The sequence below is a fragment of the Urocitellus parryii genome, chromosome 4, assembly GCF_045843805.1.
Source record: "Urocitellus parryii isolate mUroPar1 chromosome 4, mUroPar1.hap1, whole genome shotgun sequence".
Lineage (NCBI taxonomy): Eukaryota > Metazoa > Chordata > Mammalia > Rodentia > Sciuridae > Urocitellus > Urocitellus parryii.
The window spans coordinates 141,219,148-141,238,828 of record NC_135534.1 but is presented as its reverse complement, the minus strand read 5'-3'; the positions used below and the strand labels follow the sequence as shown (position 1 = coordinate 141,238,828).

Below are 19,681 nucleotides of genomic sequence, written 5' to 3'. Positions count from 1 at the left end.
TCATGTGGTGATGGCTTGGCCTCCATATTGGTGCCATTGGGAGAGGGTGGAAGCTTCAAGAACTGGGGTCTGTTGGAGGTTTTGAGTCACTGGGAGTGTACTCTTGAAAGTGATATTCAGGCCTCTTCTGCTCTTTTTTTTTTTTTTTTAACATCCTGAAATGCCAAACAATTTTCCCTGCCTCACGCTCTCACCATATAATGTGCTGCCACATGAACAAATAATGGAGTCAATGGGTCACTGACTGTTATGGTTTGGATGTGAGGTGTCCCCCAAAAGCTCACATGTGAGACAATGCAAGAATGTTTGGAGGAGAAATGATTGGGTTATAACCTTAACCCAATCAGCAAACTAATCCTTAATGGGATTAACTAGGTGGTAACTGGAGACAGGTGGGGTGCAACTAGAAGAAGTGGTTCATTGGGGGCATGACTATGGGGTATATATTTTGTATCTGGAGAGTGGAGTCTCTCTTTCTCTGCTTCTGATCACACTGTAAGCTGGTTCCCTCTGGGACACCCTTCTACCATAACATCCTGCCTCACCCCAAGCCAGGAAGAATGGAGCCTGCTGTCTATGGATGGAGACCTCTCAAAGCGTGAGCTCCTGAATGAACTTTTCCTCTTCTACAGTCATGCAGGTCGGGTCTTTCAGTCACAGCAGTGAAAAAGCTGACTGAAACACCAAACTGAAACCTCTGAACATGAGCCAAAATAAACCTTTTATTTCTACCTTTTATTTATATAAGGTGATTATCCCAGGTTTTTATGACAGCAAGGAAAATTTGATTAAAGAGAGAACATTAGAAAAACAGGATGGGGCTCCAAAGAGGGTGAGCAGCCCCATTTCATGGAGAAGATCAAGGGGGAAATCATGTTAAAGCTTTAGGGTTTTATCCCCAAGGCAATTGAGAAGCCATTGAAGCATTTAAGGAAAGTGACACAATCACATTTGTGTTGCCAATTAATTTTCTTGAAGAGCACTCATACCTGGGCATATATCTACTTTACAGGAAATCCAAGTGAATGTGTTTAGAGAGTTCTGCAGTGTCAAGTGTGTGTAAGTGTTGTACATGATTAGCGACAAAAGGGACTCCCCTGATTAGACACTTGATAGGTCTGATCATTCATCTGCAGGTCTTTAATTTTTATTACAATTCAAAATTTGTTTTCCATTGCTAACCATCTGTAATAAAATTCAAATTCCCCGAGGTTATTAACTGTTTGAGAGATCTGCCTGTCATTTGCATTCAGTCTGCCACTTTGTAAAAAATTGAGGGATTATGTGCAGTTAAGCTAGTTTAGGTTTTTACTGATTAGGAGAGCTTGAAGACATGAAAAATCTTACACTGTTGAGCCCAGTTTCACAACTGACTGAGATTATATCTTTGGATACATCACTTAGCAACAAGGACCACAGAATGCAAGAAGTATGCTGGTCTTTCCCAAAGTGGAAACACCTATTGCTGATAGAACAAAAATGATATGACAAAGAACAAAAGTGTTTTGGTCTATCCAAAACATTATGTAGTATTCATTAAATGGCAAATAACCAATATTCCTGGTTCAATCCTTTGTCCATCCTTCTAATTGCATCAGGAAGAAAACATCATTTTGGTGTCATTTTGCTTTAACAGCTCCCTAACATTTCAAATTTCCCCCTTAACAAAGAAATGATAGATATTACACCTCATGCCTTTGACAAACATTTAACAAACTTGTTTTGAATAAGATTACAAACAACATTTCCTGAAACCATAGTATGTCATGGTTTGCAGGGTGCAATGCTAGGGAGATAACGCTCATAACAATGTTGTGAGGCAAGAAGGTGTGAGTTCCACTTGGTGGAATAGGAGACCTCCCTAAAGGAGGTTAAATGATTTGTGTTACATCTCAGAGCTTGATGATCTCCATGTTGAGTCGAATCTATTTAATCTTACCTCCATGATTCTATGTATTCTCTCAGTGTGTCCTTAGCTTATTAACGATCTGCATTGCAGGTAGAAATTTAAGCTTATTTTTCTGTAGGAAAATGCTTTCCTTTCTGTATAACACGTATATTGTATTCAGAGAACATTTGAAGGTGATCAGACAAGTATAGGAAGATAAGGGAAAATTGGTAAACTATGATCACAGCAAAGAGCATTTGATAGTTTGAAGATTGCTTCTCACCTTTTTTTTTTTTAATAAGTCTTTGCTAAGTTGGATATTTTCTGCTTGGTACAAAGATTTATATTCTGTCTTCCTCATAGACCCTCTCTTTTGTGGTCATATTCCTTAGGATTTTGGAAGGTATGTGTGTGTTGCTGGGGATTAAACTGAGGAACACTTTGTCACTGAGCTATACCCCCAGGTCTTTTTCTTTCTTTGAGCTAGGGTCTTGCTAAATTGCCAAGGCTGGTCTTGAACTTGTGACCACCCTGCCTCAGTCTCTTAAATCTTCTGGGATTACAGGTGTGTGTGCACCACTGTGGCTGAGAGCCTGCTTTAAATGATTGTTTTTCTATCTCTTCCAACTTTTCTTCTGTATGACATTGGAGTCATTTAAGAATGTTGACTGTGATATTTAATCAGCAGCAAAATTAGAGATAAGCCCATTTTAGATTTCTTTTTATGGCACTGGAATAGTGATTGAAAATTTCTTCACATCCAAACATGGTTGTAGTATTATGTGAAACTTCACTTTTAGGATTGGCTCTTTGACAAAGTGGTTTTATTTATGGAAACTGTTAATTTGTGACTCCATATGTACCAATGTTATTTTTGGTACACCTAAAATTAGAGTACTTTGTGATAAGAAGTATAATCATTTAAGTGAAGAAAATGTCTTTACTATGGCATTTGTGTCTCCATTTAAATGCTGCACTTGTGATCTGGAGCCTTTTAGATGAGTCACAGAGTAATTTAAAATAGGTCAATATTTATCCAGGGCTCAGGATAACCAACAAAACTCTCCAGAGTTTGCAATTAGTATTCTATTAAAGCACTGGTAATACAGCCCACATATAGACATACTTTTCTTAGAATAAATTTAATTGTCTGTAATATCAGATTTTTGTTCGTAGATATGAAAATCAGAAAATACATTTAGAATTCAGCAAGACTATAAGAGCTAATCTCAAGTTAATTAATGGCTTTCGAGGAGAGGAGCCCTTCCTGTGACCCCCATGGATTCTATTAGTTTCTTCAGACACAAAATGAGAAAATTTTTCTTATATAAATAAAAAGCTGTTAATACCACAATTTGGTACTTAAAAGGCATCATTTCCCACAGAATCTCGAATTCTCTCAAGAAAAATGGAATTTTATCATTTGTTTGAAGCCAAAGCAAATTACCAAGAATTACAGAAAGGACACAGAATGTTATGTGTCTTGACTATGGTCCTAGAGAATGGCATTTCCCTACTCTCCTTCTGCCCCTCCTTCCCATCCCCTGGGTGACAGTTGCTACTTCCTCCTAAATGCCATAGCTCTGGGGCCAAAAGTAACAGCATGATTCTCCCCAGAGAGGCAGTAGAGCATTGTTAATAGAGGCATCATGACCAGCAGGGCCAGGCTTTCTGGATTTAGGCTGTCACCAGCTGGCTGTGTGACCTTGTGCAAATTATTTATACTTTGTTCTTTCATGTATGTAAGATGGAAATTATAATAGTGCTTATCTCATAGACTTATGAATGTTAAATGAATTCATCTTCATAAAAGGCTTAGAAAAGTGCCCGGCACATAACAAGTCCTATATAGACATTTGCTATTTTTTCAAATGCTATCATGCTTCTTAGGAAAGAGTCCCTGATATATTCCTTTCTATTGAGTAGGGTAATCTGTGGTCTGCCCTTTGTGTACAATGCAGAATTCTCTCCTGAAATTAATAGTGCTCTGCAGACTTGGAAAGACCTTTGGTTTAGGCTGGACAAGACACCGTTCTACTTCAGGGGGTTTAGAGACCACCAATTCTTTCTTACACTTGAGAAATGAAGATACTTATATTTAGAATGCTTCATTATATGGAGTTTTGCAAACACCCCATGAAGATATTTACACACTTATTTACTTTGTCATTTATTCAACAAACCATACCAATACTTATTATGTGGCAGGCACTGTTTTAGGGGTTTAATGGGAATACTATTCAGCTCTACATGGTTATATACCATATATCCTGGTAATCTATTAATAGGTAACATACCTCAAAACTTAAGGGTATGAAACAGCATTTATTTATTATTATTTTATGGACCAGACAGAGCATAGAGCAGATGACCTTTTCTTTTTCTTTTGGCCCAGTGATATCTGGGGCCTCAGCTGGAATGGCTGAAGAAACCTTTGTGGGTCAGATGGGCCTGTGTGACTGGGGCCTTAATTCTGCATGTGTCATCTTCTGGGGCTGTAATGTCCAAGTCATTTTCTTGGTTCCAAGTCTGGCACCTGGCCTGGAATAGCTGAGAGAGCTATAGCTTGAGATGCATTGCTCTCTCCCTGATGAATGTAAGGTAAACTTGCATGGAAATTGGTCTTTCTTACAGTGAGAGTATTAAAAGAAGACAGGCATAACTTTCAAGTTTTCTTATGACTTGGCCTCAGAAGTCCCAGAATGTCATTTCCTTGCATTTGATTAATCAGGCCAGTCTCTAGAGCAGCCCAGATTCAAGAGGAGGGGATTCTTGATGGGGGAAAAAGGCACAATATGTCAAGAAGAGATATATGGATGTGATGATGTTGACGACAACCCCATTAAATGCTCCTGTTCAGATGAGACATTGTGAAGTAGCAGTCTGCTCCATATTTCAGTGGTAATCAGCCTCATCAACCTCTTAGTGAATTCTCTCTTCAACATCTAATTGTGGTATGTATGTGTAAGTTGAGATGTTGTTATCTTGTTAGTGATGGAATACTCTTTTAGAAAGGGTAGGATAGAATCATGTTTGCTTTAGAGAAGAATCATTCCATCAGTGCTGAACACACGTGTTCTAAACACTGAATGTCCCAAGTCCACCAGACTTTTGCATACCACTATGCCCTTGAACTTGCTGTGTCAACTGCTTAGAATATTCTTTACTCCTGAGCTCGTCATTTAAAACTCAGTTCAAACTCTACATCCTGTGTAAAAGTCTCTGACTACCATTTTCATGATGTTCTCAAAGCACTTGACATCTACTACTATAATTATTACATTGTATGGAAAAATATTTCACGTCTCCTCCAGTTATGAACTGCTTAAAGCAGAGATTGCTTGTTTTGCTGGTACCTTAAGTTCTAGAAGAGTTTATGGTTCAATGTTGGCTCTGGAGGGATGCTTGTGAATTGACTGAATGAAAAGCTGCCTGCTCTGTTGGGAGACCATGTTGTCTTTGTTCTCATGGTGGGACTGACTTCAAACCTTTTTGGGAAAACAGGAGAAGTGACATAGTTTTACCTTCCAACCACTTGATTTTCTTTTATCCTTTTTCTTAATCAGATTAATTTCTAAGAATATAGTTGGTCTCTTTCTCTCTTTTTTTTCCCAGTACCAGGGATTGAACCCAGGAGCATTCTATCACTGAGTCACATCCTCGGCCTGTTTTTTATTTTTTATTTTGAGACAGGGTCTTGCTTAGTTACTTAGGGCCTCATAAGTTGCTGAGGCTGGCTTTGAACTTGATATCCTCCTGTCTCAGCCTCCTGAGCTTCTAGGATTACAGGTGTATGCCATTGCACCTGACTCTATCATTTTTTTAAAAATTTTAATTCATGGGGAGTTTAGAAATTGATCATCCATCTCAAAAGGCTTTGAGTGATTTTATTTCTGGATACTACTTTAGCTCTCCCTTTGAACTGCTTTGTAGTTTTTGTCTGGAACAGTTAGTCTTACATACTTGCATCTCCCCCATAATGTTTTTGCTCATAAAAATGCTCAACAACTGTGTGAAGACCTTAAGGATTTTTGTGATATCAAGGTGATTTCCCTCACACAAATCTCAGTTTTGACACATGGAAGTAGTTCTCTCTTACAAGTCAACACAGCATGATATATATTTTTCAGCTAATTTCATAATATACACGGTGGGTTTTGTGATCTGCTGTAGAAGATGGAGTGAATAATGAAGTTGCTATGATATGGTGCCTTTGGTTGCAATACAGTTCCTTTATTTACTAATGAGAGACCCAAGACAGATTATTCAATCTTGTCTTCTTGTCTGTTAAATGGAAGCAGCATGTCTTTTAAGGTTGATATATTTAGTGATGGTAGAGGTGGGAAAATACTGTATAGAAAGCACCATTGTCCTAGCACATAGATGTTGAAAAACTGGTAGTTTTTTGTTAAGTAGAGTCTTCTGCACCAGCAGGGAATCCCATTGATGTTTAGCTAACTCAAAGCTGAACCAAGGTAACTGGCATGCAAATTAGCTGGAAGGGACCATCACTATGAAAAATCAGATTTTAGTATTTCTATAAATGTTGGATAAAACATTTCTGTGAACTGGATGGAAAAGACCCCAATTCAAAGCCATGTAGCCAGGATGTCTCTGAAGAGAGCCCAGATATGTCGGATCATATTTGTAAAGGTCATGCAGAAACAAATTGTGATGCCAGGATTCCCTGAAGTCATTACCCTTATAAAATTCCATGCCATCTCACTCAACTGTCACTTCCTCCTGCTAATCAGAATTTGAGCTCCTGCTAATCAGAATTTGAGATTTCTGAAGTCTGTATATCTTTTTTTTTTTTTTTTGATACCAGGGATTGAACTTGGAGGAGCTTGACCACTGAGCCACATACCCAATCCTATTTTGTATTTTATTTAGAGATGGGGGTCTCACTGAGCTGCTAAGCACCTTGCCTTTGCTGAGGCTGGCTTTGAACTGGGGATCCTCCTGCCTCAGCCTCCTGAGCTGCTGGGATTATAGGCATGTACCACTGTGCCTGGCTTGAAGTCTGTATTTCTTTAGTGAAGGCACTAATCAGAAAATTCTACCAGGGCATATGAACTACAAGGTAAAGGAAGAATATAACTTTAGAGCAACCATTTTATGGGTGAAGAATATGAAGCCTGAAGATTATAGCTGATAAGAGTCAGCTGGGCTTAGAGGACAAGACAGTAGGGAAGAATTTCTGAAAATGGATTATGCAAATGTAAATGTACAGGTGCAACTCAGTGTATTAATATAGTTAATGACTTGTTTGGGTACAAATGGTTTTGTATCTGAGATAGAATGTTTCATATCACGTGTGAGAAGACTCAGTAATGTGATTTCCAGGATCCACTATTTTCTCAGAATTATTTCCTCACTATATCAGATGGCTAGGATGTCTTTTAGTTGATTAAAAGATATATAAATACTTTGTTCAACAATTAGAAGCCCTAAGAATAACTCTTAGGATAAGTGATGATTCATGTTAAAATCACACTTAACTGACTGATGTTGATGTTTTTGAGAAAATACTAGTTAGAAAGACGGATGGAAAAGATTGAATGGAACAACTAAATGGGCTTAGGGGTTATTTTGCTCAACTTTTTACTGATGGTCAGATATAAATGGCTCTATCAGCTAAGACCTGTGAAAGAAATAGCAGCTCTGATATTGCTTTAGTGTCTAGCCTAGAAAAACTATTCACCTATGCTTTTGTTTGAGGATTTCATCTGGTCATTTGAGCTAGTTAGAAAGAACTTAGTGAAACTGACATGTTGAGGGCAGAATGTCTATATAATGATGGTACAATTGGGGCTAGGGTTGTGGCTCGTCTAGCACGTGCAAGGTGCTGGGTTTGATCCTCAGCACCATATAAAAAAATAAATGGATAAAGTGGAGGTATTATGTCCAACTACAACTAAAAAAAATGATGGTACAATCTGTTTTTTTTTTTTTTGGCAAATTTCATTACTGCTACACACAAAGTGATCATTGTTGATTTTTTTTTAATCTTTGTTCTTTTTGATTTTTTCCCCCACTCTAAAATCCTGAGATGGCTATGGTAAAATAGAAGGCAAAGCTATATATAACAAAGGAAACAGGAGGTAGATGCTGGATGGGGTGGGGTGGAGGGTGGTAGGAGAGGTGCTCAGTATCTACTGTAGGAAAAACTTTGGGTTCTGTATTTGCACAGGGCATTTAATAACATAGATTGACCTAAACAAATCCCGACTAGACTGTAAACCCCTGGATACACAGGATTCACCTTATTACTTGGCTATCCTCTTCTCCCCTTCACTTAGGACCAAGCGAATATCAAAGGCCAAAGGCTTTTCTGCTACTTTTATACTGACTCCCCTTACTCTACTCTTTTCTCCATAGTATATCACCTCTAAAATATTATACAGTATGGTTATTCATCATCTATATAACCTCACTAAAATATAAGCTTCAGAAGGGCAGGAAGTTTTGTCTTTTTGTTTACTGGTGTGCTATTGCCAGTGCTTATACTGGATCTTAGACCGTAATAGTTGCTTAAAAATATGAGTGGCAGAATATGTAATGTTGGATGAAATAATGTAATGAAAATATGAAGGCAGCAATATCAAATACATTGGCAATCTATTAGATGTTCTGGCATTCCTGGTTTGGTGGAATGTAAGAGCTATGCCACCCATGTAGAGGTTGCTAGCCATCTGTGGCTATTTAAATTTAATTATGATTAAATAGAATTAAAATTTGATTGCTTAGTTGCACTAGCCCCAATTATCTTTCACAAAGTAATTTGTGAAAGATAAAGAACCTGCCTGGGAGGACGCCACAGATATCTAAGTTTCCATGATGATGGAATCTATTGGACAGCAATGCTCTTAAGGCTGACGGGGCTGCCAGACTCTTCACCTGGGCTAGGTCTAGCTGGATGTTTAGGTATCAGATCCTGAAGAGTGCTGGCTCTGTCTATGCAATTTCTCTTCTTTACTTTGCTTTTTGGTTATGAATGTGCCCAAGAGTAGAAAATGAAATGTTGCCAAAGAACACAGGGACTGTAACATAGTCAGGTAGGTTTTCTGCCAAAATGGTAAGTGGAGCATATCCTCTGTGCTCATTCCAAGTAAAATCCCATTAGGAATACTGCCCATAGCCAGGCAAGAGGGACAGTCAAAATATTTATTGTTTTGGGCTCTGCATGAAAGACAGAATCAGAGCTGGCTTGAGTTGTGTGGAACCCTCAGGCAGGCGAAATATGGGTGCTCCTTCAATGGATGGGCTTTGAGTATTGGCTCAAGATTTATTCAGAGACGATAACTAGTATATGGGAGAAGATGGAAGCTGGACGCAGCCTCCTTTGTTGTCTGAAATAGCTCAACTCCAGGGCAAGCAAAATAAACCTCCTGGTCTCATCTTCTCAGGAAGCAATATGCTGTAGGTGCTGAGAGCACAGTTCCGGCCCCAATTTGCCTGGGCAGGCCACTCACTAGCTGCAAAATGATTGGCCAATGACAGAACTTTTCTGTTCTCAATTTCTTCATTTATAAAATGGGGATAATAATCATAACTGTTTTATAGAATTAACAGGTAACATGTTTAGATAGGGCTCTTGCATCTAGAAGCTTTAAAAACATTAATTCCAATGCCTTAAGCATGCTGTTGGAGAGAGGGTCAGGTGTGGGGAAAGAAAAATCTTTATCTTTCACATAGTAATTTGTCAAATTATTTCTTCTAACCCCATATGCTACTTTAAGATGTTGGGGCAAATAGTTTTCTCTCTCTTTTTAAATTTTTTTTTATGTGTTTTTATGTGATGCTGAAGATTGAACCCAGTGCCTCACATGTGTGAGGCAAGTGCTCTTTCACTGAACCACAACCCAGCCCCAGTTTTCTCTTTTTGTTCCATGTTGTGTGATTTATTTCTAGTTATTTTTTAAAAAATTATTTCCTATACATTATCCATAAGCAATTGGTGAAATGAACTTGTCCTTTGCTTAAGAGCCAAACGGTATTTTGTAGTACAGAGTGTCTTGTCCTTCATCTCGTTTATGTCGTGTGTGTGGAAAGTGTCATATCAAATAATTTAGACATTAATGTGCTTCACAATATTGATTTTAAAAAACAACTTTCCTTTTTTTTCTGAGTATCTTTCAGTTAGCTAGGGTTCTTATTTTTCCTGTTGGTTTCAAAATTCAATGAACTACTTGATTGCCTGGCAGTCTTACATATAGGGAGGGTATCTCTAAGATTTTGGCTTTGTTCCAGTGTAAGGTTAGACATTTGTGGTATGTTGACTGTACATTCCTTTCTTTGCCGCAGTTGGCTTTGTTAATCACAATACTCTTTCCTGTCAGCTGGGCCATGGCCTCAGGATCATCCTCCACACATTCCAGGAAGCCACCACCAACAGAGTTGAGCTTCCACTATCTGTCATTTCTGCACCAGAGATGATGATAAAATTTCAAATACACTATCAAACAGCAAAAACTAAGGATATCCTAGACCAAAGGAACTCCAGATTTGAGTCTCCAAGAGGATGAAACATGGATTCTATGAAACAGATTCTTGATATTAATCATAGTAATCATCAGATTTCAAGCATATATAAAGCTGTTTACTCCAAACCTTTTGGAGTTTCCATTCTGGATGGACATATGCTTTGCTATGAATATCCCCAGAATAAATAATAATGTATTGACTCTGGAATAGCTGTACAGCAACTGGGATAATAAAGGTCTTATTTGAAACCAAAAGGAGACTTTTGTAAATAACAGCAATATGGATTTGAGTTATCTCTGGAATTCTACTTTAATGCATTTTTAGTCTTTCTCTGGCTGAAGAAAGCAGGTGGCCAATTATGTATATACTTTTCATAAATCCCGTGGTCCATGATCAGCATCTGAGACTTGCATGGGGAATTAGAGGAAACTCCATAAAGAACATCCCAAACATTGTAATTAATGGTACTACAGGGGGTGATGTTAATCTACTACATTTCTAGAAGCAGCAGGTCTAATGTCGGCCACATTGATTCAAAATTCATGTCCTCTAGAGGAGAGGGATGAATTATAGGGATTTTTTTTTGAGTCTTACTCATATGTTTTAAACATACCTGTGGATTTTAATACCTTTCCAAAATCATTTCATGAGGGAGAGGATATGCTTTTGTAGAACTGCAGAGAAAAATTTACTAGAAATGAAGTGGGTAAGTAAATGTATTTGTCCACCTCATGACAAGACAGATCTGTAAAAGCAGGGTGTACTTGAGAGCAGTGTAGAGGAGCATGAGGTTGGGTTGCAGGGTGAACGGAAGGCTTGTGGAGTGTTCAAAGACTTTAGAGAGATCTTGGGCCTAGAATGTATAGGGTCTTGAGTCCACCCAAAGGCAGGGGGAGTTGACCTGGATATTAGTGCTGTCTTGGAGCTGGGAGCCAAGCAGCCACAGGAAGCATTAGGAAAATGGCTCTGGCAGTACAGTCAGTCCCAGGACCAACAGTATCATCCTCTTCTGGGACTCCTTTGACATGCAGATTATCTGACCTCAACCAGATTTATTGAATTAGAAAATGTCTGGTTGGAGCCCCGCAATTTGTGCTGTTGTCTTTCCTCTTATTTTTAAAAATCATATTTAAATGACAAAATGATCTATTTGTAGTATACAACATTTGATAATAGACATATTGTAGAATGGCTCCATCAAGCCAATTAACGTATGCATTCATTCCTATACTTTTTCTGGTAAGAACAATCAAAATATACTCTTAGCAGTTTTCAAGCATATAACATGTTCTTAACTATAGTTACAACGACATATGATAGCTCCCTGAACTCATGCCTCCTGTTGGGCAATTTGTTTGAGGAAGCTATCTGATTTGGATGATTAGGAGAGCCACAGATCTAGGCCTTCAACCTTGGTTTCAACAGAGTAAATCTCCAGTGTGATCAGGTAAGTTTTGATTCCACTTGAGATTTCAATTAAGAAAAAGTTCAGAGCCTTTAAATAGAAAAATCAGGCCCATAGGAGGTTGGGACTCTAATGGTTGTTCCTGACAACTGTTGAGTCAAAGGAAAGTGGGGTGGGATGGTTCCAGGGCTGAACTTCTAAAGCTGGTTCTAGTGATTGTGCCTCTTCTACAGCGAAGAGAATCATTGTTCACAATCAACTAGCACCATTTCACTTTGAAATACTTTGGCTTTTCTTATCATTTTTTTTCCTTTCTAATTGGTTGGATGGATATTTTGAACTAGTCAGGAAATAATTTAGAAAAATGAGAGTGAACGAAATGGTCTTAAGAAATGCATGTAAATAAAAATAAGTTAAGTCTGTCATTCCTGTCCAAATGAGTGTTTTTATGGTATAGCTTGCTCTTCAGGGAAGAATTTCCAAGTCTGACAGATGTTTGGAACCAGGCAAAGCTGTGGTAAAGAACTAAATGAGGCGATTCATGGTAAATACACTTTTCAAGTCAATTGGGTTCCAGAGACTAAATGCAGCAGAGGGTACAATGTGCCTGGGGCACCAGTACAGTGACTTGTGAGGAGAATGCAATTAAGGTGTAGAAATGGAAGAAGCTATTTTTGAAAACATCAGAGAAATGTAAAAAAAAAAAATCTATTTTTTATAAATTGTAATGTAACTTCTGAAAATGTGGTCCACGGACTACTCTCATTGGAATCGCCTGGGGTTTAGTTTCAAATAGTTTCTCGGACCCCACCCCTGGTCCATCAGAATCGGGACATACAGGGGAATCAGGGGAATCTATATGCTCTAAAGCTCTCCAGGTGACTGTTAGGTATGCTGAAGTTCCATAACCACATGCTTGTTGTGAATGTTTTCTGTAAAAACAAGTGGTCGAGTGTTAGCTAAGCAAATCTTTGGGGAATGTATTAGATACCTTTGAAATCTTCACCTGGCATTGATGGGTTTTCTGAAAATTGTAGACAGTGGTTCTTTAAAAGGAATTTCTCTATAATAACGGATTGCCCCACTATGATTTTTTTGATGTTTACTCTTCATGTTCAAACACATAGTTTCCCAGTGAGTTGAGAGTGGAGCAATTCTAATGCAAATTAAATCAATATAGGGATCTGTTTTGTTCATTCCGATCAATAACACTTTTCTCCTCCATGACATTTTATTCCCTAAACTAGATAATTGTTTTTTAAAGTCCATGCTTCATTCATAGACTTAATTCATAGAGGGATTAAAGAGCAAACTGTAACAAAATAAATGTAGAGTTTGGATACAATGACATAGGTAGCTATATGTCTGTGTCTTTACATGGCTATATTTCCATATCTTTATGAGGCAAAAGTTGCAGTAATCCTCTGTGGAACCTCCTGACTTCTCAGAAATTATAACATTTAATTAAAAATTATTATTATATTAATTTAAATGGAATTGTACACACATCCCTTGAGGAAAGTTCTGCTTCATTTTCTAGTACCCATGTTACTTAAAATAAACATTCAAAAATACCTAGTGATTGATAGATTGATTTTGAAAGCCAGTTCTTTCTATATGTTTTCAGTTCAATTTTAAACATATAGGTATGTATAAAACTATAATATAGGCATTTATATATAATAATTATGATTCAATAGGATTATTATATGACTATGTTAATTATACATTATTAAACAAATTTCTTGGATTAAACTCATTACATTGAACTTAAATATGTAAATTCAATGTAATGATATCTATATATATATGTATATGTATATAGACACACAAACACATAAAATACCACCACACCAGCTCAAATAATTTTTCTTTACCAACTTTTTGCAATCCTATTCAGAATGAATCACTTTTAAAGTACGCAAAAGAGGACCAAATATTAGTTTTTCTTTTCTGTCATCTCGTCTGACCCTCAGATTAGATCCAGATTTTAATGGAAAGGAGAAGAGGAGAAATCAATTATATTGCCATTTTTTAGGACAATTAGCACATTTGAAAGGGTTCTTGTGTGTGTAGGGGGGCTCTACATGGGCATTTTTCCTGGTGCTCTTCTTATATTGTGTGCCTTTATCAGAGAATGCATGACCCTCTCATGCATTCATGTCTGTGTGTTTTAGTATCCATTACATCATCCCTTACAGCTAGGTCCAGGTCTTGTTTATCTTCCTGTAGTTCCATGTACATAGTAGGCACCCCATGAATGTTAAGTTGGAAAACAAATTTGCAAAAATAATGCTTTTTAATGAATAAAGCTGCTAGTAATTTTTTTGTCTGTACAAGATATTACCAAGATTCCTTACTTTCATTCTAAGAAAGTTTCAAAAAAAAAATCAAGTTTTGACATTTTTTTATAGGAAATGCTAGAAAAGAGGCAATGCAAGAGGAAATTAACAAAAACTAAAATGGACATTTGAAATCAAGATGCTTGATATCCATTTCCTTCTTTCTCACTTGACATTTCAATTATGTTTAAATCATGCTGGAACACAGACCATCAAGATCAATTACTTTCTGCAGGTAGTACAGGGATAAATAACAGGGCTTTGCCATCCTTCAGCTTAAGCTGGAAATTTCTGGAGCAGCAGGAGAAAACATTTATGATCATTGCACAGAATGATAGACCCCAGGGATTAGAGACTTCATCAGGGTTACTAAAATTCCTACTTTTCTGGTGATTTTCTCCCATATTTGGTCATTTTGATGTGTATTCTATGAGAAACTTTCCCCAAATCTCTGCAAATACTTTGTGGTTATATAATTGGAAGTCATGCAACATAGTTTTCCTTTTTCATCTCTAGTGATGTTCCATTTATGCTTTTGCCTCAGCTCATCAAAAAATGTAAGGGCTCTTATCAAGCTCCCTTTAAATAGGAAAGCCTAATTTGTATTTGAATATAATTTGTATTTGAATATATTGTATATTCTTTTGCCATGAGGAAGCCATTGCTCATTTATTTTTCAAAGAATCTAAAACAAATTCCACTGGAACATAAGAATGTGAACAGTCTCTTGGTGTTTGCCAAATTTCCCAAAAATTATAAACCGACTACTAAAATTCTTGAAGGCTTTCTGCTACCAGCTGGTTCTCCTTCTTATCCTAGGATGTCTAGAAATGGTAAATCCAGATGTCTGTTTTGAGGACAAAGATGCTAAAATAAACATACATTGGTGATAAAATTTTGATGAACAAGAAGCATCATCTCAGAACATATATGCATTCAGGTGTCTTTTTCAAACTAATATTTTTTTCATTTCAAAAATACTTTCTCCCTGAATGATAAATGAAGGACTGACCCACACTTAGCAGTCTGAGACTGGAGGCTGACAATGATCAGGCAAAGGAGTCTCTGATTTCAACATCAGGAGACGGCAGCCTGAAAAGTGTTCTTAACTTTGGGCAATGAATGCTATTTGTCTTACCCAATCAAACACAACCCAAAGTGGGATCTTGGTGTTTAACATCTTATGCAATTCTAACACTAATTGGGTAGCATAAATATTTTTGCATTTATAGCATTTAGTCATTTGTGATTAAGAAATACAATTTGATAATATTTCTGAAGCAATTAAATCAGTTAGGGAAAGAGATTACTGATTCATTCTAAACCATGACAGATGAGAAACAGGTTTTCTTTCAGGTAGTATATGTTGCAGAGAAATGGAGAAAAAGACAAAAATAAGAATTTGATTGCAGTTGTCTCTTGGTTTATACAAACTCATCTGCATTGTGATAGATAAGATCTGTCTTTTTCTACCTCAGGTAATCTCTACAAAAGCTAATCAGATTTGCCAATTATAATTTGCTTCCAAATTGATTCTCTTTTCAAATTCATGTTCTTGGAAAGGAATTTAAAGAAAACAGAAAGAACACAAAAGTTAAAACATAGGGTGTGAAAATTTTACTCCAAGAATATAAATGAAAAAGTATATAGCTGAATATACACATTTACACTCCTTTGACCTGTCTTGTTTAAAAACCTATAAATTAACAATTTTTAAAATCATAATTATATCACCAAAGTAACTGAAAAGATACTGATTAAATCCTGAAATAGTTTTCATAAATAGGATGTGTGTGTTTCCTATATCTAATTTTATATGTACAATGACATATTTGTTTATATGTGCAGTTATATTTTTATATTTATAGTGAAATATGTCCAAATATGTTGAACTTTTTCAGAAATCAAAGAAATCCTTCCTGGTGTATATAGTCTAGGTGAACCAGGTCTTCTTTTTAGCAAAAAAGAAAGCACACTACTGCAAAATAATGTTCTTTGGAAATGATTTTTAAAATTGGCTGCACATATGTGGCTAGACAATTTCCTTTCAAGCTAAATAAACATGATTAATTCTGGCAGTTATTCAGATGGCAAAGGAACATTCTGACTTAATTTATCATGATAAATTTGTCACTGCTTTCCTGGAGAAGGAATACATTTTTATCTTTTCTCTCTCTCTCTCTCTCTCTCTCTCTCTCTCTCTCTCTCTCTCTCTCTCTCTCTCTCATATCTATATATAGAGAATCTGTATATAGAATATGTGAATAGACAGACATGTGCATGCACACACACACAGCTTCAGGCTTCTACTTTCTTAAGCATTGTAAATATTAAGGTTTGAATTTAAAGTTTCAAAATATAAAAATATAAAATTATATTTCTTATCTCTGTACTAGTTTATGTAGATACTTCATATTCTTTGATAATTAGCCATAGCCATGTTCATATGTTTATGAAGATTCCACATCATGGGATTGTGGTTTCACATATTTCAACCATAAAATAATTAGAGGTAGGACTGCCAAGTTAAAAGGGCATGGTGTTAGGAGTATTGATTTTGGGAATGGGGAAGATGGCCTCTATGGGGAAGGGATCCCCATGACATAGGGATCTTCAATTTGGACACTGGTTGCAACCAGGAATACATTGGTTTTATCTTTATTGGGATAGAATAATAAAAAAATAAAAAATTATAATTCAAAGAGGAAGCTGGGCATACCTTTACTGCTTTTAAATATTTAAAACACAGCTTCATTGAAATACTTTATGAGAAATACTGAAGCACATATCTCAAAACACATTTCAGTGATTTTCTATAATATCCTAGAAAGAATCCTAGTCTAGGATTAAGGTATGTTGTGGTCTTAGAAAACCATTTAACTTCTCTGAATATCTGTCTACTATGTTAAACTATCTAGTATACCTCCCAAACAATAAGATGTATCAAATTTCTCCCATATTAAAACAGGAACAGGAAGGGCAAATTTATGGGAGACTTGAACATTTTCAAGACACACAACCCAAGATAATAATAAATAATAGACGCTAAGTTCCAGCTTTCATTATGTATAGACCTAGGAAGCCTGAAATGTGGAGGTAAACGGCTTATTTTTTTCTTTAACATTTTAAAAGGAAACTTGCATTCTGAATGCAAATCTGTATCTATTTTGTAAGAATACAATAAAATAATCTGCAAACATTAGGAAGCACAAAATAAGCCAAAGCTAAAAACTATAAAATTCTTGTTTATTTCTGGAAAAAGACATATTGTTAATTTTAAAAATTGAGGAATATGGATAATTTTTTAATTAAAAAAAGGCAGAGGTTCTCTTGGTATCAACTCTTTAGGCCTAAAACCATTGTCCGGCTAGAAGCCCCATGCCTTTCATTATTCCTTAATTCAGATATTTAGGTTTCTGTACTAATGAGGTAAACCTGCTCTATGGCTCACCTGGAGGGCTGAGCAGCTGGCAAGACAGAGATAGGAAGGAAAGAGGAGGAGTGGTGTTGAGCTAGAAGGTGAAGTCTCTTTACTTTAAGGAAGGCTGGATAGGAGAGGCAGAGGAGGGAGTGTCCTGTGAAGTAGGTCAGCTCATCTGTCATTTTTTGGTAACTATATGCTCACCCATTTACTAGATTGACAATAACTTCTTAAGGGTGGCAGTTTCGTTATTTTCATTTTTTATCTCAGCATATGACATAGTGCAGGACACTTGCTGGACATTTATAAAAAGCATGAATAAAAGATCCCCAGCTCCTAATTTTGTGTGGTTATGAAAAGTGATTGGATTAAGTTCTTTAAAAATGAATGACTTTCTTGTGTTCTTTAAACTCCTGCATACTTTGACATGAGTTACTTTGATCTGTATATCTGCAAGAATGCTTGAACCCCAATAGTCATTGAGTTAGGAACTCAGATTGGAGGGGGCCTGTGAAGGAGTCTTTCAGGGTTGAGGGCTTTGGACTGGTGAAAGCAGCATTAGACAGCAGATGAACCAAGGTAAGTACATGGGGAGGTGACTCAAGAGGATTTCACAAAAGACCAGAGAAGCTACCATTTTTCCCCCCCTAACTTTCCAAGCCAGTCTATCAGGACCTAAGAGCATTATCCATCAAATGCTTTTTAACTGTATTTATTGTAGTATTGGGGATTGAATCTAGGTGCTTTCTACCACTGAGCTATCCTTTATTTTGAGACAGGATCTTGCTAAATTGCCCAGGCTGGCCTTGAACTTACGATCCTCCTGTCTCAGTCTCCGGAGTAGCTACCATGATGGGCTTCACCAAATGTTTTGTACAGCAGCTTGGTAATGCTGGTGTTTGGAAGCCAAGCTGCACATCCAGGGTTTACTTGGTTACTAACCTGCACTATTTGGTCCAGATTAACTGTGCTTCATGTATTGTAACCCCATTCTTGCTTTTCCTTATTTGGAGGAGAAATTAAGGGAAGAGAAAAGATGACCACATCTACAATCTCCTTTCTTCCCCTCACTCTCTTATCAGTGTAGTCTGGTACAGAATCCATGAAATTTATCATTTCACGGGACATTTAGGGTCTGTTCCTCTGATTTTCCCCACCACTCTCCCTCCATATGTATCACTTAGACAATTTGTCCATAGCTGATTCTGATGTGAAGTGTTGGTTGAGCTGCTGGAACACTCGTCTCACACCCTCTTTTCCAAGCATCAAATACGAGCTTTGCCCTTGGGTCTACTATAGGCTGCAGGGGTTACCTACCCGCCTTCTTCTGAATATTTATGCCCAAATGCCAGGATGTCAGATGCCCGTCCACTGCCATCACAGACCACCACAGGCACAGGAGGCGTGTCTCGGAGGTACTCCAAAACGATGGAGATCACATTGGGCCCTCCTTCCACAATGAGTGCCACCACCGGAACCCCTTGTCCGATTCCTGCATTAAAAAAGGAAAAGAAAAGGGAAAAAAGAGAAAAGAACACAAAGCCAGCAAACCAAAGAAACAAAAAGAGAAACAAAAAGCAAAAACTAAAATTACTGAGCACAGGGGAGGTGACAACATATGAAGGGATAAAATATTGAATGAAAATTTACAGAAAACTCATTAGCAGAATCCCACCCCCAGGGCATCCATCTGACTTTGCCCTCTCCCCACAGCTGTCCGGATGCACAAGTCAGCTAAGGCACCAATTACCCTACTTTGCAGCGGGGAGCCTACGGTGAGGGGAGAGAAAGGAACCGGTTAACAGAAAAAGCACTGGGCCAGCAGCCAAAAGATTGGAAGCTAAATGTAATCCTAAGCAAGTCTCTTATCTATCCAGTAGTTCCATTTCCTATATAAAAAAAATGGCAAGTTAAAAATTGCCACCCTCCTGAAGTTATGAGAGCGATAAGAAAATGTTAACTATTTCTCTTTATTAAAGACTTTGAATATCTGCAGAGCGGTGGTTGAATCAACTGCTGGCTAAATTGCAGGTCTAGCATCCTGACCACAGGCGATCAGCTTGATTACTGGTGCTCAGCAGCACGGTGGTCCTAACTGATTCCCCAGGAGACACAGCACCTGCCACAGTCAAATTCTT

The 19,681-nt window shown here is 37.3% G+C and overlaps 1 protein-coding gene across 23 annotated transcripts in view; it reads right to left on the bottom strand.

Annotated features, from left to right (window-relative positions):
- Trpm3 (transient receptor potential cation channel subfamily M member 3) overlaps positions 1-19,681 on the bottom strand; it is an 814,506-nt gene that overhangs the window by 190,582 nt on the left and 604,243 nt on the right. For 22 of the 23 annotated variants that reach the window (XM_026389224.2, XM_026389227.2, XM_026389223.2 and 19 more), the window contains one exon: positions 18,861-19,035. In XM_026389224.2, the coding sequence (XP_026245009.2) occupies positions 18,861-19,035 (175 nt within the window). Of the gene's footprint in view, positions 1-18,856; positions 19,036-19,681 lie in introns of those variants that run through there. The other variant, XM_026389245.2, reaches the window with a different exon arrangement.